This window comes from Tauraco erythrolophus, chromosome Z, assembly GCF_009769465.1.
Source record: "Tauraco erythrolophus isolate bTauEry1 chromosome Z, bTauEry1.pri, whole genome shotgun sequence".
Taxonomy (NCBI): domain Eukaryota; kingdom Metazoa; phylum Chordata; class Aves; order Musophagiformes; family Musophagidae; genus Tauraco; species Tauraco erythrolophus.
The window spans coordinates 40,059,318-40,082,408 of NC_141496.1; the positions used below are offsets into that span (position 1 = coordinate 40,059,318).

At 40.5% G+C, this 23,091-nt stretch overlaps 1 protein-coding gene across 2 annotated transcripts in view; it reads left to right on the plus strand.

Moving 5' to 3' along the window:
• HAPLN1 (hyaluronan and proteoglycan link protein 1) overlaps positions 1 to 21,001 on the plus strand; it is a 35,387-nt gene extending 14,386 nt beyond the window's left edge. The window contains exons 2-4 of one of the 2 annotated variants that reach the window (XM_086629507.1): positions 1,712 to 2,086; positions 12,590 to 12,892; positions 20,712 to 21,001. In XM_086629507.1, the coding sequence (XP_086485633.1) occupies positions 1,712 to 2,086; positions 12,590 to 12,892; positions 20,712 to 21,001 (968 nt within the window). The remainder of the gene's footprint in view (positions 1 to 1,711; positions 2,087 to 12,589; positions 12,893 to 20,711) is intronic. The other variant, XM_086629508.1, reaches the window with a different exon arrangement.
• The last annotated feature ends 2,090 nt before the right edge of the window (positions 21,002 to 23,091 follow it).

The window sequence follows — 23,091 nt, forward strand, 5'->3', positions numbered from 1 at the left end:
GAAGGGCCACGAAGATGATCTGAGGGCTGGAGCACCTCTCCTGTGAAGAGAGGCTGAGAGAGTTGGGGCTGTTCAGCCTGGAGAAGAGAAGGCTCCGGGGTGATCTTATAGCAGCCTTCCAGTAATTTAAAGGGGCCTACAGGAAAGCTGGAGAGGGACTTTTTACAAGGGCGTGTAGTGATAAGACAAGGGGCAATGACTTTAAACTGAAAGAAGGTAAATTTTGATTAGATCTAAAAAGACAATTCTTCCCTCTGAGGTTGATAAGGCACTAGAACAAGCTGCCCAGGGAAGTTGTGACTGCCCCATCCCTGGAAGTGTTCAGGGCCAGGTTGGATGAGGCTTTGGGCAACCTGGTGTAGTGGAGGGTGTCCCTGCCCATGGCAGAGAGACTGGAACCCGATGATCTTGAAGGTCCCTTCCAACCCAAACATTTTACATTTCTAATCACAAAGTCTTTCTTTGCCATCTGTGATGTAGAGTGAGGTTGGTAATTCTCTCCCAGCGAGCAGAGCACTGGTGATTCATTACAGGTTTCGGTAGAGGATGGCAATATCTACAGAAGTGCTGAGCTTGCTAAATCAATTTTACAAACTGCACAAAAGGAAAGGCAAGAGGTACTGAAAGAAGGAAATATTCTCACCTTTGCATACATCTGCTGCCTGCTGTCGTGAAATCTGTATTTTCCAGGGTTTTTCCAGGGTTTTCCCAAGGCAGCACAGCCTCTCAAAGAAGCCCCAGAGACTTAAGATTGGAGGCAATCACCTGCTCAAGCTGACTGTCCTAAATGTAATAATTTCAGAGTGACATCATCCATAGTGACCTACTGGAGAGAAAAGAGAGCAGGGAGTCTGGGATGAGAGTGAGGAGGAGAGGAGCCAGCCAGTTAAATACGGGTTTGTGTGAAAAGTGAGATCAAAATATTGAAGATGAAATAGTGACGTGTTTGAAGGAGATGAGAAAAACAGATGAGGAAAAAACAGATTGAGGTGATGAAGCAAGTGAGCAGGAGAGGACCAGTTTTTACATTTAAAGATAAATTGAACTTCCTTATTTTGGTGAACACATGTAGAAGAGGAATTCAAACTCCAAAATTAGGATAAAATGCAAACAGAACATTTTAGAATTATGCTGACATTTTTCATGTCAATATAAATAGTGCTACTTGATACATTAATGGTTTTTCTGTTTTGTGAGTGTGATTTGCTGCATCTCAGATCATGAGGGACTTTGTATGCTGATGCCTGCTGTCGTCCACACATAAAAATTGAATTATGAAAAAAAATGCAGCATTGATAGATAGCTCTTGAACAACCCACAGGGAAATACAGAACATTTCTGTGAAGACTTTTATGGATGATGGCATTCATCCACCAGCTATACAACTCTCCAAATACATTTATACAACTCCATCTTCCTGACTATAGAGTATATAGGGTGGATTTTGCCTGTATGGGGGGCAATGCTGTCAACGACTTTGCCTCTCTGCCAGTCTGGGAGCGTACACAGACAGACATACTTGCAGCTAATAATTATTTATGGCTGATTTATATGCCCTACTACTGCATAAGTACAAAATGATTGCAGGGAAATGATCCTGCAGACCTAACATGTAATAGAGCTGATGGTTGTCATAGCATTGATCACATCTATTCTGTAAATGGCAGATTGCAGACTAATTCTTGTTCTTGTTTTTCTCCTTGAATTCTAGCAGAAAATGGACCCCGTCTACTTGTGGTAGCAGAGCAAGCTAAAATCTTCTCCCACCGGGGTGGCAATGTCACACTGCCATGTAAATTTTACCATGAACACACGTCAACAGCTGGCTCAGGAACCCACAAAATCCGGGTCAAGTGGACCAAACTCACCTCAGATTACCTCAAAGAAGTGGACGTCTTTGTTGCAATGGGACACCACAGAAAGAGCTACGGAAACTACCAGGGCAGAGTGTTTCTGAGGGAAAGCAGTGAAAATGATGCCTCTCTCATAATCACCAATATAATACTGGAGGATTACGGGAGATACAAGTGCGAGGTGATTGAAGGATTAGAGGACGATACAGCAGTGGTAGCTCTGAATTTGGAAGGTAGGTAACATCTGAATTACACTTAAATTCAGATTTGTGCGGTGTTGAGGAATATCTGCTTTTTTTCTCCTAATACTGCTGATACTGTATTATCAGTGATAAGAGCAAGCTGAGAAGTGGGATTCATTGTGCTCTGGGGATCTTGGCTGGACAGCCTGTGACAATGGTAATAAGTTAGAAGAACATTAAGGCATCTATAACTTATGCTTGCCTACAGTATATTCAGCTCCCAGTGAGACCTGATGTGAGGGGAGCCAAAACAGAATGACCAAGCATAGTACGGAGAACTCCATGTGTTTTTAATTTGCTTCTGTCATTTTACAGAAGTCATTGCATGTTTTTACAGTAGACTTAGGCAAAATTGTATTAAATAGTCCCCTATTAGCCATTTTACAGAACGTAGGGATATTTTAGATTATCGAGCAGATACAAATCTTCTTACAAAAAGGAAAAATGTTGAAGTAGTTTTCCAGAGACAATGGTTTTGTTTTTCCTGCCTTACAATTACGTAGAAAAGGTCTCTATATTGCCTGCCAAGACAACTCCTACATGTAGTCTGTATTCATTTCCCTCAGTGATGTTCTTGAAAACAGTAGAGTACAAAGCTTTAGAAAAATTAGTGAAACACGTTCAAAAAGGACAAAAAATTCAGCTTTTCTTTTACTCTTATGAAATTCATATAAATTTCATGAGATTCAATGCATACAAACCAGCATGTGGCCTTTTTCCCCAAAGCATTGCACTGAACTCAGCAGTAAACTAAAAGTTGCATGAAGATGTCTCCCTTACCTCTATGCTTACGAGCAAGTGTGTGCCAGAGGGAACTTTACAGAAGCCAAGTTATCTGTCAAAAGTATATAATCATAGAATTATAGAATGGTTAGGGTTGGAAAGGACCTTAAAGATCATCTAGTTCCAACCCCCCTGCCATGGGCAGGGAAACCCTCCACTACACCAGGTTGCCCAAAGCCTCATCCAACCTGGTCTTGAACACTTCCAGGGATGGGACATCCACAATTTCTCTGGGAAACCTATTCCAGTGCCTCACCACCCTCAATGTAAAAAATTTCTTCCTTATATCTAATCTAAATCTGCCCTCTTTCAGACTGAATCCATTGCCCCTTGTCCTATCACTACGCGCCCTTGTAAAACGTCCCTCTCCAGCTTTCCTGTAGGCCCCCTTTAAGTACTGGAAAGCTGCTATAAGATCACCCCGGAGCCTTCTCTTCTCCAGGCTGAACAGCCCCAACTCTCTCAGCCTGTCTTCATAGCAGAGGTGCTCCAGCCCTCGGAGCATCTTCGTGGCCCTCCTCTGAACTCGCTCCAGTACTTCCATGTCCTTCTTGTGTTGGGGACTCCAGAGCTGAACGCAGCATTCTAGGTGGGGTGTCACGAGAGCTGAGTAGAGCGGCAGAATCACCTCCCTCGACCTGCTGGCCACACTTCTTTTGATACAGCCCAGGATACGATTTGCTTTCTGGGCTGCCAGTGCACATTGCCAGCTTGTGTTGAGCTTCTCATTCACCAGCACTCCCATTTTCTTTTCCTCAGGGCTGCTCTCAATGCATTTCTGCCAAAAGTAGTTAGGCAGAAAAAAGAAAAGAAGAAAATGAAACCCCTGGCTCTCACATCTGTAAAGAGGTGAAATATATGAATCTTTCATTGAGGGATATTATATATTATGATGGTTATATAGTTACTCTACACAATAAAACTGGCTGAGGGGTTCTTGGAACCAAATAGATGTCATAGGCTTATCTTACTTCTTTACATCAGTTTTTCCATTCTTGGTTGGAAGCTGCTGAAACCTTCCATTTCTGAGTGCAGAAAGACCCTGCACAGTTTCTGTGCCAGCAGGAAAGTTCATTTAGGTTGTTTCACCTGACATAATCCATTTTAATAAGAATGCACACTGTTCTTTCCAAACTTGGGAAATAAAGAAAACTAGACCTATACATGTCCAGTTTCAAATGCTTAAAACAGTTTTGAGTGAAGACAGAAATGAGTAGGAGGAAAAAGCATTTTACTTTATTCTTCTCTGCTAGCTGAAGTCTCTCGTGTGTTCAGTCTCCTCTTGGCTGGGGCAGGCACTGCAGAGGTTGCTCCTTGCAGCTGCTGTCATTGAGACGAACTGCTGAAGCAGTTTCTGCTTGGCATGCTCAGCTCTACCTAAGTGAAAGCAAGGCCCTGGTCAGCTGCCCAGGCTGCAGAAATGGGGCCTGTGATCAGGAGACCCTTCACGAGGGTGGTGAGACACTGGAACAGGTTGCCCAGAGAAGTTGTGGCTGCCCCGTCCCTGGGAGTGTTCAAGGCCAGATTGGATGAGGCTTTAAGCCACCTCATCTGGTGGAAAGTGTCTCTGCCCCTGGCAGGGGGGTTGGAACTAGATGATCTTTAAGTCCCTTCCAACCCTAACCAGTCTATGATTCTAAGAAATAAAAATGCGGTAAGCACAGCTATTTACTGGACCTGAGAAATAGCAAGTCCCATGTAATCCGGTCAGAAACACGCAGCGTCTGTTTATCTGTGTTTGACCCCAGCACGTCTCTTCTCCTTTTGTGCTCTTGTGCAGATGGTCCTGGAGCCCACCCCTGGGTTGTGAGGATGCTCAATAATTGGATAATGTTTTTCTGACAGTCTCCATATATCCTAAGTACATATCTCTATCAGGCTTCAAGAAATTCCAGATAAATAACCATGTGTCTTGTTCCCTCTCATTTCTCCCTGTGTTTTACGGCTTTATGGTATTTCTGTCAATGTAAAAGGGTCACAGCCAGTGTAAAATCTTTAAAGTGTTCATCACACCACACATCCTGACCAGATAACTCATCTGGTCCCACTTAGCATCGTGCCTCTGAAACAAAAGCTCATTAGCTTTCTGCTGTTAAAAGCGAGGCGGTTCCATTACAAATGCCTCCTGCTGTGCCAGGAGTGCTTGGAGAAGGGGAGATGCTGATGACTGTAGTGGCACATCGGGAAGTTTTGCCTGAAGCTTGGTACAAATTCTTGTGCACACACAGGAATCCACACTTGAGGGACAATATTTGGTTGATACTAAAGTAAGAAAGCAATGATAAAATTTTCCATACTACGTACAGTAACACAACTGAAAAAAAGGATATTTTCTGTCTTCTTTACTGTGACTGTTTCATGATACAGCACCAGCCCATTGGATACAAGATCTGGATCCCACCTCCTGAGGTACACTGTCCTCTTTAACTTACTGCTGTTGATCTAAACAGTGTCTCCCTCTGAAGTATGCCAACTCCAGCCCATCCCGTACAGCAGCACCACTCCTTGTTTTCCCCCACTTCCAAAATAAGGAAATTCATAAGGATAGGAGGAATCATATTTCTTCAACCAAGCATGTTCCAATCTCTGCTTGAAAGAAAGTTTGTATACTTTAACTAGAGTCTGGCTAACATAAGGAACAATGTCTTTTTAATTATTTTTGTCAGACATGGGACAGGTGTAAGACTGTTCACTTCCAACTTCACAGAGTGATGTTTCCTAAACTGAAGGGAAAGCTTCATTTGCGAATCCTCATGGAAAAATGTAACCTTTCAAGCTAGATAGGACTAGTGAGCGTGTCAGTGTCAGTCCTGCTTATGGCGACTAAATCCAATGATTCTTGGTCTAAGTTTCATTGAAGTTTCCTTCTAAAATGATAGTGATTAAAATGCTTTTGTATTTACAGTGGACATACACAGGTGATGGAATGTGTTCTTCTGTTTGCATGCCCCTGTGCTTATTTTTTCATCTCATCTGCAGCTCTATGCAGTCCTAGTTTTAATTGTTGTTTCATGTATTTGAGCAATGCAGACCAGATCAAGGAAAAAACTCTCAGTCTTTGGATAAGAATAAAAATATATCAGCCCATCCTAACGTTCTACATCTGTTGTAAATAATAAGGTTAATCTCACAGTGGGAAGGATTTGCATCAATAGCCTGATGCCCTGAGATGGTGGCCCTAAGGATGTTAATTGGCAGCAAGAAAAAACCATTTATATCCAGGAATGCCCACTAGCAATGCAAAACAGCTGATTGCTCCAATGTGAGCTCACTGTACAAACAGTATAGCTTTAACTAGGGGAAAGCATGTTAATATATCAGTATGAAAATAGTTGACCTCTACCTCAATGGACCTTTTTTCTTCCCCGAATGTGGTAGTGTTTTATTCTCAGACTTAAAGGCCTCCTGGGATTGTCGTTAAATAAACTTTTCATAGTAATCGGGTACTTTTAGCTTTGAAAAAACAGTGGAATTAGGTTCAGTCTGTATTTGTTACATACCTTACATGTTTTCAGTATGTTTTCTTCACTGTTGTTTAATGCAGAACCACAGCATTTTCCCCCTACTGTAGCAAGACAGTGCTACTCAGCAGCTAAAGCTTAGGACTAGGATTCATCACAGTATTTCATGACCACCAGCTTTAAGAACTATTCAATCATGTAATGGTTGTCATTCTGTTTGTATCTTTAAGTACAAGGACTGGTTCAAGGGCAGGAGGGTTGGACTGGGCACGGTGGCTGCAAGAAATGTTAAATACTGCAGAGAGTGAGATACTTTTCATGTTGGCCTTGTCACCAAAGCCATTTTCTCACTGAACCAACCTTACTCTACTCCTGCACATAAAATATGGATCATGAGTTTTATACTCTTTGTCAAATGATCTGAGGGTCAAAAGCTTAACAAATTAAAAGGTCTCCTATGGCAGGTAAATATTGTTGGCTGACTTATAAGCAAAGAAAAAATTCTCAGCTTACCTTACATTTTCTTTATGTTGGTGTTTCACTGTTCTACACTAAATTTTCTTTCATGCTAGTGCTTTACTATTTTCCTTTCTTATGGATAATAGACACCATAATGAATCTCACTACATCAGGTTTGCATGCTTCGTCTTCCCTGCCATGCAAAGGTTCCAGCCCTGGCCCTCGGTTACACTGCTCAGGCACAGATTTTATGTATTGTTCCTTCATGGCAGTGAGACTCGTGGACCAAGTGTCAAAGAAAGTGGAATGAGGCTAAACTGCCAAAGGGAGATTTTTATTCCATTAGGAATTTTTTTAATAGTTTCTGTCTTCAGGGACAAGTGATAACTGAACACAGGAGTTTTGCAATACAGGCTATAAAATAATTACTTTATATGTTCAACAGTACCAGAAACATGCAAATCTAGGTAAAGCCTTTCAAAATCTCTGTAGAAAGCTGCTTCTAGACAGAGGCTAACTCTTTGGGTGGCTCCACATGAACCAAAATCCATCAGGTTTTATGATCTTTCTTGGAGGTCTGTTAGCCTCTATGTCCAAGACAGAGTAAGAAAAAGAACAGGTATCCGTGTAAAACTGACTTTTTAGTTCAAAATAGATCAAACAAATCCATAAGCTCCACAGAAACAAATTCTTCCACATTGTCACAGTAATCATTTTCTAATTTAGTGATTTGCTCATATGCTGGATGTAACCAGTGAGGAATTCATAGCTGAAACCAGTATGCAGAGTCTAAAATATACCAGCTCTATGCTCTCAACAGCAAGAGAAATCAGATTGAGCCTAATAATATATTTCATATTTGTTCCTTCTGCGTATTGCTGTTACATTCATACACAAAAAACTATTTCAAATATCCTTTGTGTGACAATCTGTTGTTCTCTCCACTATAAAGCTGATGTTGTAGGACACACTATTTGTGAGTCCTTAGAAGACAACAAAAAGTCAGGTAAAAGACAACACGAGTTTGTCAAGAGTAAGTCATGCCAGACCAGTGTAATTCCTCTGTGACAAGGTAACAGGTCTTTGCACACAGCTGTGTTTGCAAGTGCTGCGAAAAATGGTACTTGAAAGATGCAAGTGATGTAAAAAGTTCGAAATAGAGCAGCAAAAAATTATCTGGAAATGATAACTTGAAAGGAAAACGCTAAAAGAATTAGGACTAATTAGCCTAAGGAGAGCAAGGAAAGACTACCGTCTCCAAATTTTGCTAAAGGCTGTAGAAAAATAAGGGAATAATCCACCCCCAGTCCAGACAAGTCTAGTTTGTATGTCTGTATTTGTCAGAAATAAGCAGCCTCACTGACCGCTTGGTTATGGGATGCAGTGTGATGGAGAGACACCTTCTCAAGCTTCAGTTTCATTTTTAGGGAGGTTGACATCTGCTAACAGCGAGAAGCCCACCCATGGAGTCTGTGCTGAGTTATCAGATATCTGACAGTCCTGATGGGCAGAGAAATTGAGATAGATTGTCAAGGAAAATGAGGGACTCGCCACTTTTCACTGAGTTTTAGAAATCCAGCATGGAAAATTTTGCCATCAAGTGTATGAACCTGCCAGCATAAAACTGTACCCTACAGTATAGTATATAGCAAACCCTACTGTTACCAGGTGTTTACACTGGCTACAAGAAAACTTACTTTTCTGTTTGGGCTAGAACTCAAGGAAGTCCATTTCTTTACTCTGCCTGTGAAAAGACCATTTTCCCCATATGGGTCAACAGAAATTTGTGTTACTTTGTTCTATGTGTAAATACTTCTAAAACGGCTAATTGTGCATGGAGCTGGCTTAAGAGACACCCATAAATTGTTACAGGAGTTGAGCTTTCCAAGGTTATTTCCTCACTTTGTTGTCTTGGGTAACTGTTACAGCTCCCTGCGCTGACAGTGTGTCAGTAGTGACACAGTAAATGCAAAGCACTTGCACTGGGTTTTAGGGATTACCTGCATATAAGACTCTGGAATGCAAATGTCTTACAAAGGACACACAAGCATTGTATCTTTTGCATTCTTTAAAAACCACATTAGCAGAAGCAGAGTTGTACATTTGTCGAATTAAATGTATGAAAGGCATTCATGAAAATACAGGTGTGCATATAGGGAGGATATGTATGCATCTGGTTGCTACATTCTGATTTGTTAGAAATCCTAATTTCCATTACAACAGACATTTTCTGGACTGCGATTGCGTTGTCACAGGTGCATACGACAAGCGTCACCTGGCCCTCCTCTTTCAATAACAGATTTATTCTCCACTGAATTGATGTGTCTCAGGTTCTTCCCCTCTTGCTTGGAGCATGGTAGGTCCTTTGCTGGGGTAGGACCTCTTCCAGAGAACTGCGTAAACTGGGAGAGGAGCCACTCTGTGAAGTCTGTATTTTAAATTATTATTCCCCATTCAGGTTCCACAAGTGTCTCAGCTTCTTCCTTAGGGTAAGGAGCCAAATCATTAAGGTCATCTTAAGACGCCTCAGCTCAGTCTTCCCACAAAACAACCAGATTTTAACCTCTGAGGCTGGAAGTTTTTCTCTTTCTCTGTTTCCTAAGCTGGATTTGTTAATGTTCGGAAACGAGTGTTTTGTCTAGTGGTAAAACACAGGGTTGGAGTCAGGAGTTGAGATTCAGTTTGTACTTTCGGAACAGTAACAAGCCTTGGGACAGCTTTTGTCCATTCAAGAACAGATGGAATGGATTATCTTCTGACGGGTTGTGAGATCCAAGACCGAAGAAGATGCTTTGCAATTAACTGAAGCTCAGCACTGCTAAATTGTAACAAAAGGAAGATGAATTGTAAGATCTAGCTGTGAATTTAACCGTTAGGTTTGACAGGGAAATGAAGAAGAGAAAAATAATATTAACAAAGAGGAAAGCTAATAAAAAAGCTACGCGAAACTTATATCCAGTCAATTTTGCTATACAAAATCACCAATGGCCACCCCCATCTGCAGGGTGAAATTAATGCTAATCAGTTGCAGACTTGTACTGCAGATGAACTCAAACAAAAATCAGCTTCTATGCAGCCTACCCGAGTATAGCCTAAAGCTAATATTACAGTTTTGTGCATATTAATGTTATTAAAACATTATGTCCCAAACTGTCAAGCTCAAGTAGATTTGTAACAAACAAATTTACATACATATTTAACCCCTTTTAAAAAACGTTTTGGAAACCTGAAGAAATCAAATCTGTTTGAATAGTTTCCAGTGAATTGTTGCTCAGTTTTTAGAAGCATGTAAGTTTAGATCTTGATGGAAAAATACCCACCTCTGATGATTTTGTGGTTTTTTAAACATGTACATGCAAATCAGACACATGCACTGGACAAGTAGCTGGTTGTCTGGGGAAATGTAGTTCTGGAAAAATAATAAGTATTGGATTTATAACAAAGCAATAAGCTTGGATTCCTCTGACATGCGCTACATTTTTAGTATAGCCAGTGATATTTCCATCCATTACCACTAAGGGGAATGAATAATTTTTTTAAAAAAGAGGTGAGGAAAAGGAGGGAAAAACAGAGATCCAAAAAATATGAAACGTCTATTATGTTCTTGTTTATGAAGTTACAGCTAATAATGAGTTACATTTCACTCATGCTTTATAGTTCAGAACAGCTCGTATCTGAAAAGCCCTTTAACAAAGGATTAACAAAAGGAAAGATCCTCAGCAGACTCTTTAGTTAATTGCTGAAGGAGAGCAAAATATTGTTTATTATTACCCTGCCAAGTTTACATTTGCATGCTTTATTTTCTTGGACCAAGTTACTGAGGTTTAGTAATGACAAAGATTTTGTTTAACAAAAATAATGCTTCTTGGACGATAGATAGGCGAGGGAGAGAAGGGAAAGAAAGGAGACATTAATATACTGGTGGAATAGACACCAAAGTCAGTTTGAATGTTCAGAAAGAAGAATGACTTCATTGCATGGTGACAGTCTTGTATGGCCATGATATAATTTCTCTGTCCTATGCTACATTGCCCCAGAGACAAGGAACTTGTTATAAGCAGGAGAATTCATCAGCAAGGCAAAAATAAAAAGAAAGATGGATGTTTATACCAGTGTAAAGGTTTTGGCTCATCTTATGTGTTATCTTGTCTTTAGTCTCTCTGCATCCTACAGCATTTAGTTCTACAGAGATGTTTGAGAATAAACATTCTGAGCTGGATCTTCTCTGATGCCATTTTAATTTCAGCTTATGATGAGACTGGGCTGAAGCCAACTGTAAAATTTAGATCTGGGTTAAGTTTCTAAACCCTGCTAAAGTTTACGGTGGTCTGATCCAAACTTTTGTTTCAAGTCTTTCTGTTCTCTTTTATCAGAACCACATGGGGAGGTGGTTCTCCAGCATTTTCTGAAACACCTTTCGTGCTTCAAGAAGTAATCTTTGACTACAGATCTTTTTCATAAAACAAGCAGAAAACATACTGTGGAAAAGTCTGTCAGATAAAGGCAACGACTTTTGATTAAATGTTGCCACTGCAACAATTCTGGGGGTGTCCCCTCCCCACATTTCTCATCTCCACTGGAATGCCTTCTGTTATGAGAAGGTCTCTGCCATACCTGTCTGCAGTGGCTCACCACCAATGAGCAACAGACAGGGCTTTCTTTGGTCTTCAGAGGTGGAAGGAAGCATTTGGTCCATCCTCCTTGCACAGTGGCTCTCTGACAAGCATCCTTTGGTTAAGCCAGTGGTGCTTTTGGCAGCTATAGAGATAGTGAGAGAAGATGGTGTCTCACATGGCTTCCTACTAGGTCTTGAGTTGCCACATGCTGTGAGCTACATGGCTCACCATCTGCAACTAGGGAAGCCTGTCTTCTTGGGGAACTGTGATCCCTGATGCCCTCTGTGAGGAACTGCCCTTCGTTGAGTGGTGACAATGCCAAAAAATAGCTGGAAAGTAGCAGAAAAGTCTCCTTAAAACCACACATGACTTCACTGATTTTATTTCCCTGTAGATTTCCTACTTTAAGACCCCAGGACACTAAAATTATGCCTTCTACCAGTCTAGCCTTGAAATGTTATTATTAAGTTGGGCATGAAATACCTTCCCGTTCCTAAGATGAAGTGAAATAAAATAAAAATAAAAAAACAACTGTCTTGAACCTTTTAGGAAATCTTCGCAAGGGTCCATGCAAAGAACATAGCATTCTTTTATATCAATGAAAACATTTATTTTTAATGTCTATGTGTAAAAAGAAATAGTTCGTGCATCTTTATACTACAATTTCTTCTTTCTAAATGACTGCCAGAAAATCCCCAAGCCCCATCCTGCAAAAAATAGAACTAGGCTAGGTTTTAATTTACTTTTTTTAAATGAGAAGTTGATTTTATAGATGATAAACAGGAATTTTCTGATGAAAAACGTGCAGTTGCAAAATTTCAGCCAGCTGTCCTCATCTTTAGGTGCTCTTAGAGTGCATGAGGGCGAGATTACAGTGGGGACAGCAAAGCTGCGGATGGGAGCAATGTGCAGACCTGGCACGGTTCCCATTGGGAAAGGGATGAGGTTACAGGGAGAGGACCTGGCCAGGTAACGGCGACAGCCCTATCCCCTTCTCAAACCTAATGTCTGATGTGCTGATGGTGCATTTTTTTCCGCCAGAAATGAAACAACTCAACAGTCTGACACTCATCATGGAGTTAACCTTTATTTCTCCTTCTGGTGACTGTAAATGCTGTTTCCCTTTCTTCTGCACTTTTGGTGTCCAGTAACTCACCCTCTTTCTACCACTTCAGGTGTCGTATTCCCTTACTCTCCACGCCTGGGTCGTTACAACTTAAACTTCCATGAGGCTCAGCGAGCGTGTCTGGACCAAGACTCTGTTATCGCCTCCTTCGACCAGCTCTACGATGCCTGGAGGTCGGGGCTGGACTGGTGTAACGCCGGCTGGCTCAGCGATGGCTCCGTGCAGTACCCCATCACCAAGCCCAGGGAGCCCTGCGGAGGGAAGAACACAGTGCCCGGGGTCAGGAATTACGGATTCTGGGATAAAGATAAAAGCCGATATGATGTTTTCTGTTTCACTTCAAACTTCAACGGTAAGAGTCTTCTTCACCCCCACCTTGTAAATGACTGTTTCTGTGCTTAGGAAAGAAACTCCAATGGCAGCAAGTGATATTTGATTTGTCAAAGCTTGGAAAATGTTATTGTCGAATTTATGAGGACACGCACTCTGAGTAAAGTTGTCATTGCCATGTGTTCACGTAGATCGTTTTTACAACTCAGAACTTGTATTGGCAGGAGTATCTGCTTTCACCCTGTTAAAATTTATATGTACTCTTCTAATGTTGATATATGCCCAGTTTATTTCAGTTAAAGTGATGAAGAAACCTGCGATTCATTAATTCAGCTTTCCTGTTGAATTCAATTAGAATTAAGTTGTTTTACAACTTCAATACATCACCAGAACAAAATTCTGATCATTTTGTCTATGCTGTTGTGTCAAGCAGCTCCTGCTCATGTACCAGGTCTGATATGACTAATACTTCCTTATCAGCAAAGCTATTTCTACCTTTTATGCGTAATAATTTAGATTCCTAATATTAGTACATTGCCAAAACCCTCATCACTTCTACTGTGAGCTGGTCTGCTCTAAACTTTATTTTAGTGACTGCAAGCTTTTTTGCTATTAGTAGGTGTTAATTTACATATGAAATGACTTGATGTCAACTTACTATAATTTCAGGTTTAATCTAGTGTCTGAAAAGGATTTAGAAAGCATGGCTGTGAATGAGAGGATCGCTGTAAGTGAACACGTGCAAAAGGAGTCTGTGATCCTCTACAGCATCATGCTTGTGGATAATTCCTACACAACTTTGCACATGTTTGGCTTGCAGCCCACTCAGACCAAGGAGCATGGCCTTTTTGTTTATTCATAGATTGCTTATCCACAATGAAGCATTTTTGTCCTTGTTCTCAGAAGATATGCTCTAGTGCTAGGTCGGCTCCATCCTCCATCAAAAAAACGCCCAATCCTCAAAACAACAACATTAAATTAGACTGAATGCAGTCTGAAACAGAAGTTTAGCTGATTTTTATCATGCTGCATCATTCCATGAAATGCTGGCTCATTTTTTTCTTACTTCATTTACATAAGGCAAAATCCTATATAAGCTCATCTCTTACATGCAGATTTAACTCTAATGTAGAAGTAGCACTGAGGAATAAAATAAACAAGGAAAAATAATTAAACTTTGATAGCTGCACTATTTATAATGTTTGCAGAGTAAACGTTTGTGACTAACGTTCACTAATGTCTCGGTTTGAAAAAAAAAAAAAACAGAGGTCTGCTAAGGAAGGCAGGAGCCTCCCTCGAAATGGAAACTGTAAACCCCCTCCCTCCGAATTACTAAAATTTTGAAATTAAAGGGCTCTCAGGCAAAGATATGGGAGTAGAAATAACAGTTCTTTACTGGGAAGATTAAAGAGAAGGGAAAACAACAACAACAACAACCCAAATGCAATAGTACACAAAAAGAAGAAAAAAAACCCGCTGACAGAGTCAGAATACGACCTGACACCCTGCTGGTCAGGGTGCTGGCAGCAGTCTGATCAAACGGTGGCTGCGGTCCTCCTGCAATGGCAGACGTGGCTCCACAGAAGCAGCGATCCTGCCGAAGGGCGCGGGCCCCTCCGAAGGGCCGGCGGTGCTGCAGATGGCCTGGTCTTCCTCGAGTGGCTGCTCTGTCCCAAGTAGTCCAGCAGCAGCCCGAAGTGCCCGTCTGTCTCCCCCGGTGACTGCCAGAGCCCGACCGCCGCCGCCGCCCCTTTCCCGCGCGCCCCCGGGTGCAGTCCCCAGGCCCCCCTCTCCTCCCCCGCTGGAGCATCTCACATGGGGCCGATGTTGTTCTGGGAGTCTGGCCGCAGATCCTTGATTGCCCATCAAACAGAGATGGCTCCTGGAGGGAGTGATCCACAGTCATGGGCAAGGCATTGATGGCCCATTAACAGAAGACAGTCTGGGAGGAGGAGGCAAGGGAAACATTGCCCCACCTGGTTTCAGCAGCTCATGAAGATGGTGATAGAATACATACTTTTGGGCACATCTTACATCATAACCTAGGACAACTAATCACCACTCTTTTCCACAGTAGCAGCTGGACAGTATCTCCTAAAGAGAGAGAAAAATCATTTTGGGGGGGCAAAAATAAAAAAAAATTGACAGATAAATGTTGTCTGTGCATTGATACAGCAAGAGAGAGAAAGAGGGAGAAAGAGGAATGAGGTAAGGTGAGGATAAGGTGTGCGGATAGTAGAGAAATCTGCAAGACACTAAAGTGAATCTCATCCTTGGTGAGTCTACCCTGCAAGACAGAATATTAAACAGCAATAGGATGATGTATAGAGCAGAGCATCATCTTTTCTAGTTCTCTACAACTCAGTGCCATGTAAGTCTCTCAATGTGTCAACAGAAAATCTGGACTTCTGCTTCTCTCAGTATCCTTCTCCTCAACCAGCAACTCACGAGGTTACGTTATCCTCACACGTCCCTGCTATGTTCTCCACTATTCATGTCCCAAGCTTACCTTAACATCCACAATAAACCCAGTCCCTCTCCCAAAATGCCAACTTCCTATTTTCAGCTCAACACTTCGGATAGCTTATGTATGCTTAGCAGCATACATTCGCTTTCTCACTGTAAAGGGAAAAACTTATAATAACCCATTTTGCCACCAGGTTGCCATTGCCAAAGATAGTGGCTACAGGCAAAGAGCTATTTCTGCAAGACCCAATATTGATTCTTGCAGCTCAGGAGCAGCCAAGGAAAATGAGAAGTGGTTAAGACACCATGCAGTGGCAGCGACTGCTGGAGTCTCCTGATGGTATGAAACAGAGAAGCCTTCAGCTTTATGTAAGGGAGCTGGAAAAATGCCAAGGGCCTCTGGATCAGGGGAGTATAAGGAAAGCTTAAAAAAAATAAAAATCTCAAAGAGTGTGAGGTATGAGAGCTGCTATGAAGAAAGAGAGTGTGAGGTTTAGATTTCTGCTAACAGTTCTTTTTAGGGAAAGAAATAGCTGCAATACATTACGATTCCAGGGACGACTAAATAAATAAATAAATATAAGAGCTCAGTTTTAAAAAGTTCAGCAATCAAAGCTAAAAAGTCTTTTGTCTAAAATACATGCAAAGCTTGCTTTTTACATGAAGAAGAAAGGTACACAACAGCAAAATTATATTCAGCCATTAAGGTGAAAAATGAAGATGTAGTCATCAATGCAGTGAGTTCGAATGCAGGTTCAGTGGTTTTTTCCTCTGGAACTGTTGGATCCCATCTGTGATGAGTGAATACATCAAAAAAAAAAGGTAAAAAAGGAGGGTTTATACCATTAGGGAAGAATTCTACAGGCATTTCTGTTACCTGCACAGGGAAATTGGTTTAGCAAAGTTTGTCTGCAATGCAATACAAAATAATATTAGTACTTTATGAAATTACCCTCTACAGTGTCTTTTCTTGGTCTAGTGTAAGTGCCATACTTGAATATTTTGTTTTACCTGTATTACTGCTTTGTACTCAAGTCTTTCTTTTGGTTCATAGACGTATTCATCTTTTGTGCCTGGGCAGGCCAAGCCAGAAACCTGAAAATGTATCATACGCTTTAGAAACGGTAGTACCAGCAATTTACCAGTTTATAAGAATATACAGTGATGTGTTTCATAAAACAATGCAAAGAGTAACATTAGCATTATGCTGTCCATTAAATCCATCAAAATACTGTGAAATAACGTAACTTTTCTGCCTGTATAGAGATCACTATTGGATGGCAACTGTTTTTCAACCTCCCTTACATTCCTCATGTTGATAAAGACTATTGAAAATGAATATGCCCAGCTGGGATGTATCTAACAAATTTGGAAATTCCATGTTGGAGTTTTTGATGTCTGAGGGCTCAGCTCTGCTCTCTCACAGTCAATTATTCCTCCACTTTTCCTTCACAGTAGGAGCCACTTCAGTCCATGTTCTTTTTAGGAAAGCTAGAGGTTCCTACTCCGTCTGGTGGGACAACCTGCCATGATCCACACGTTTGCTAGGTCTGCAAGCCATCTCAATTTCTCTCCTTGCCATTCCCCAAGGAATGAGGGTGTTCTTCCTTGTCTGAAGGGACAAAGAATGTATGATGGCTATTCTTTGCTTAATTTCAAAGGTTTTCTGAAGGAGAACCATGAGTTTCTCAAAGAACCCACATGGGAATCTTTTGTACTGGCAAATGTTAAGTGAGATACATATAAACATATCTATCAGCTCCTCTATAATTAAGCATTTTCAAAGAACAAAAGGTATAAGGAGAGCTCGTATCACACTTTCTGCTCGTTAACATGCTTGTTGTTATATACTTCGCACGCAGAACCACAGTGCATAATTCGTTATCAGCCCTAGCAGAATCAAGTAAAAAATCTCATGTTAATGAAGTTTAAAATACAAAGAATAAATTTTAGGGATCATGTTAAAAATGCAGCTGTGAACCACCTGTTTATTACAGTAATGCATATGATAAGCTAACCACCTCCACCATTTATGGGAGAAAGGTATAGAAAGTCACCTCTGAATAATGCAGACTGACCGCTCATTTGACCATTTCAAAATATTTTATCACTGATAACATGAAGCTGTTGTTCCAAAAAGAGAAGCAAGTCCACCCAAAATGAAATTAAATACCCTTTCTTAGAAGTGGTTGCTTCTGAGTCACCAGAGTCACTGCTGGTATACTCGGGGGGGGGGGGCGGGGGGGAAGGAGGGGGGTGAGGAGCAGGCAAGAAGAGGATTTTTAAAAATTATTTCCACACATCTAACATAGCAATTCAAAATCAATTACCTGGGGTGATCGGACCTTATGATTAAAGGAATGGAAAGTGTTTCACGTCTCACAGTTTTTTAACATGTTCTTCAACTTTGAGGAACAATGGCCATGCTCAAATGTACAATGTTGCGGTAAGATATACTGAACGGAGTCTGCTGAGCTGACAGTAGGGTCTACATGTTGTGCAAGCTATAGATATACCCTGCTGCCTCCTGAGAATGCCTTTTACAGCTGTATGAAACCACAAAATTAGAGCAGTTTGCTCTCTACGCAGTAAAATACCTTAACCATTTTCTGTGCCAGTAAGCTTTTCGCGTTGATCGCTGTCTGCAAAGGCGGTCCTGCACTTGGCGGTCCTCCTGCGCCAGCTGCCACCCCCCTGCTCAGATCCTGCTGCACCGCATCGGAGCTGCGAGGCTGAGCAAGAGGCTTTCCCAGCAAACTAGTAAGCTGTGCTGGGAGCAGTCCTGGGGCTGAGCCCAAACGCTGAGATGCTGGATGTTTGGCTGCACGTGGAGGCATCCTCTCCAAGCACACCACCAAGAACCTTCTTTTGAAGGCGTTGTGTTGAAGCTTTCATGCAAAAAATAGCGAACAGGGTGGTACTATCTCTGTGCCTCTGAAGATGATGGACCACTGCCTAGTACACGCAGCTGCGAGGCAAAAACTTACCATTTTTTATTGAGATTTTTAAATCTCTCAATTTAGAGCTGAGCCTGGAAAAACTCTCCAAGGGTCGTGTGTCCCTTGAACTCCCACAGTCACAAGGGTGTTGCATATTTAGGTCAGGTGCTCAAGTTTTCATCTTTAAGCTATTCTGCTACGTGCAAAAGCTTAAAATAGCTGTTATAGATGGAGTTTGATTAGGTTTGCATAAACCCCATGATTTGGATGTGAGAAGTCAAATCAAACATGCTCATCCTCTGTAAGAGTGACCCAACTACCAGATATTAGTGAGAGACAGGCAGCTAATGCCTCCTTCTCCTTCCACATCAATTAATAAATGCTAAGATTGAGCAGTTAGGATCCCTTCTAACCTATTGTCAAGGGAAAATCAGCAAATCTATACTGAATTTATTAACAAAATTTTATGTAAACAGATATTCTGGATACACATTGCACCCCTGTGGGGTTTACTATTGAAGTTCTCCTATTTAAGGAAGAGGCAGAGTATAGGAGTTTTTATTATTGATGTCATATGTCAAAAGCCTGACCTTACTGCAAATCCCTAGGAAATTACATTCCATGGACATATGGTTTGAAGAGCAACTAATAAGCTAGGTGAAGTTTACATACTATCAGTCCAAATCCCTGTTCCCCTAAGTCTGAAATCCTGTTTGCTTTGAGGAAACCTCTTAATAGAGTAGGAACAGGTTTCCACTTCATAAATATTCTCTTTAGCAACAGCCAGTAAACACTTTCAACTTGCTGAGATGGAGTTAAGCAAGCATTTTACAAAAGGATAGATTAACTACTCTCAACAGTTTTCTATGGTAATACTGTAGATATTGTCTCTGGCAGCAATTGAATTTTTAAAACTTTTCTTCTCCATCACAACTGCAATGTAAATGTCTTTTTTTTTTTAAATGTTCTCATCATGGTATACAATTTCCAACTTTTATGCAAAGTTAATTTAATTATCTTTATATTATCATCTGACCTGACACTTCTTCACTTGGAAAAAAGCCATGTGTTTTTTGCAAGGCTCTAGAGCTGACATAACTCTTCATCATGCTCACCGCCTTTTCTTCACCAAGAAAGTGATCTGAAACTGAGCAGAATTCTGTTTGTGGTTTTGCCTGTGTTTTTTATGAGGGATAAATAAGGATATTATTCCAGAGTATGCTCTTAGTTAAGAAGTAAAGAGAGTTCTCTGGAATTAGAAGATCTCCACATTAATAAATTTCTTTTTTGTTTTTTAACTAACTTGCCTCTTACAGAACAGTCAGATTGAAAATGTTGTGGATTTATTTGGAAATTATTATTCCTTCAACTAAGCAGCATTCCTCTGCAATCAGTTTCTGCCTTGCACTTGGTTAATTGTCAAATAAGTGATGATAAATAACCCGAAGTATAATGAATGAAGAGCTTACAATAAATTTATTTTGCCTTGTTAAATGAAATTAACGTGAGTATTATTGCTGCTTACGGACTCGTAGGGGAGACTTCCTTTCTGAGCTTTATTTGCTGGCATATGTTTTCATTACCTTGAGAGGGAGGCACGTTTTTCTTGGTAGCACTATCAGTTCAATGCCATCTTAAGGTGAGGAGACACCCTTTGATGCCTAAAGAGAAACAGAGCTGCGGAACTGCTGCCCCTGGTTTTGACGCTGCTAATGAAGCCTTAGGACAGGCGCGGTTTTGATCTACCACAGGCTCAAACTCTGCTGCTGAGAAGCTGCGCAGTATCTCGGCTTTCTTACAGAAGACAAACCAGTAATAAGCTGCACTCGTACTTTGTCAGAAGCAGGGTCACCGCCTTGTCAGAGAGCAAAAACTGCATGTGTTACATCAAGCCGCCCTCACCCAAATGCCACCAAAGGCCACATCTTGCTATGCCATGCTTCGGAGACAAAAAGTCATGAGGGTTTTAGGCTAATGCTGGGAGCATAATGTAGAGATGTGCTGCTTCAGACATTTAGCTGATTTCCCTCTCTGACAGTAAGCTACAGCTGCATGAGATTTACTTTACCTGAAATCTACAGAGTTCCTTAGATATTTCACTGGATTGTCAGTGGCACCATGTTGGTGTTTTTCTGCCTCTGAGGATGAGTATTGAGTATGCATCGCAAATATAGCGCACTTTTTTTGTTGTTCAAGTAGCCTGTTTTCTCTGACTTTTTTCTTTTTTTTTTACTCCAGATATTTCTCAACTCACTGTACAAAAAATTAAGATATTTTTAACAGCGCAATGTCCAAATTGCACGGTTTCAAATCAAGCACTGTTTGACATGATTCTGCAATGGAACATCTCCATTTCTCCTCAGAAGCCACCGTTATATTATCACATTAACTTACTCATGTCGCTGATGACCTTTTTTCCCTTCTTTCTCTTACTAGGTCGTTTCTACTACCTAATTCACCCAACCAAGCTGACCTACGACGAGGCCGTTCAGGCATGCTTGAAGGATGGAGCTCAGATCGCTAAAGTTGGCCAGATATTTGCCGCCTGGAAGCTCCTGGGTTACGACCGCTGCGATGCTGGCTGGCTGGCTGACGGCAGCGTCCGCTACCCAATCTCCAGGCCAAGGAAACGCTGCAGTCCTAACGAAGCAGCGGTTCGCTTTGTAGGCTTTCCTGATAAAAAGCACAAGCTGTACGGTGTCTACTGTTTCCGAGCATACAACTGAAAATACCTAGAGTGCAAAAGTTTTAAATTCATTAAGAACATGTGAAAGATTTCATTTCGATATGAACTCATGCAAGTTACCAAAACTGTGATAAACCTTTTTTACTTACTGTAAAGAGTCGTTTTCATAAACCCAAGCCATTAATTTGTTTTGTTTTGGTTTGTGGTTTTTTGTTTGATATTTTTGTAAAATTTTCATTCCATAGATATTTTAAATTAATATAATTTAATGGAAGCTCTAGGTAAGGAAGTTTTAGAACCAAATTTTTTTAAGCTACGTCATCCCAACAAAATATACTTTACATGAATGGGGCATGCAATAGAGCTTGATTGTTGCTAGGGCACAATTATGGAATGTAAGGCTACTCAAAGCAGAAGCTTTTAAAAGCACAAATTTTACATATTTGTATCAGTTTGAGAAACACTGCAAATTGAGTATATCAGGAATTTTGAAATAAGATAATCTTTTCGTTAAAGGGGATCAGTGAGGTTTTGCAAAAACCTCACAAAAACGTAGGTTAGCAAATAGCTGTTTTCACTGGTTTCACATGGGAATAACATAGAGTTTAATAAAAGCAGCTAAAAAAGTCCACAAAAGTAGGACTAGTTTTACAATTTAAAATCTTGCCTTTCTGGAAAATAGTCTTATGGTCCCATGCATAGGAACAAGCACAATTAGTTCTCCTGAACATTTCAATTCTGTTTTTGCTGTGTATAAATCATTGATAAGGGAGTGAATAATCAACTAATGAGAAAAGCCAATTTTCTTCTTAACTCTGATTAAAGATATCTGAGAAGTGTTGTGTTACCTTTGAGTAGCTTTACTGAGTTATTTTTAAACTCCTAAAGGCCATTTGCTAAGCAGTATATAGCATCTACTCAGGGCAGTTGTATAAATTAACTGCTGGACAGAGAAATTGTAAACTTTAGCAGCTTGATTTTACATTAGCCTTTGAAATGTTATTGTCTTAATGAAAAAACATAACAATATTTAATAGTTCTTACCTATTTACACATCACAAGAAATAAAAATTAGAAAAAAAAATCATTAAAATTATTAAGTCTTAGAACAAGATGATTAAAGAAAATCTGAAACCAGCTATTAAGGTTTAGAAGAGAAAAAAAAAAAAAAAAACAAAAAACACTTTATTTCCTTACATCTCATTTTTATCTAAAAAGTACATCTGGTTTTTAAGCTATTGATGAAAAAATAGTATCACTAGCCCTGAATTAGTTAGTTAATCCTCCTTAGAGTTAACAGAAAAAAGTATTGAAATACTTCTTTTCACTAAATCTGCAGTGGTCCAGGTGGAAGATGTTTACCTATATCTGCCAGTGTCAGAGATAAACATGCACTGTGCATGGTGCCTAGGATTTTCAGAGCTGCCTACAGCACTAGGTCCTCCCTAAATACCAATTTGAGGGAATTTGGATTTCTGATGCAAACTTATTTTGGACACAGCAATTCTTGGTGCTCATCTTCAGATACCTTAACGCCACCAGTTTTTCAGAGAGTGGGTGCTCAAGGCTTTCTGAAAATTTACTACACTCATGGTGTCTCAAGCTGGATATCCAAAAAGCAAAGAGGCCACTGATTAAAAATATCTTGGTCTTGAGTAATCTCTTAGGCAGTTTTGACATTCTTTATCCAGTATTGGTTCTACCACTTAAAAATGGAGAACTATTTTTCCTACTCTACGCTTGCTGACTATGAAGATTTCAGAGGACCAATATTTGTATTATGCAAAGTTTTATACCTTCCCGTTGTTTCCATATCTAAGTGAAATATAGTGGTATTTATCCAAATAGGACACAAGTGGTATGCTTTCATGAACAGTTTGGTGTAGTTATTTTCCCATGGATATGAGTAAATAAATCTCTTTCCCAGAGTGGTTGTGGTCCTGTTTTAAAACTCTTTGAACAAACCAGGAACGATATACGATAGGATTGTAGTGGAAAGATACTATAGTGTAAGAGGTATTATGTTGGAGTTCACTCTCATCGAGCTCAGAGCCAAATTTCCATCCTTCTGAGAATATTTGCATCCACTGTGGATACTTGCTCATACTATACAGACAAAGCAATCTTGCT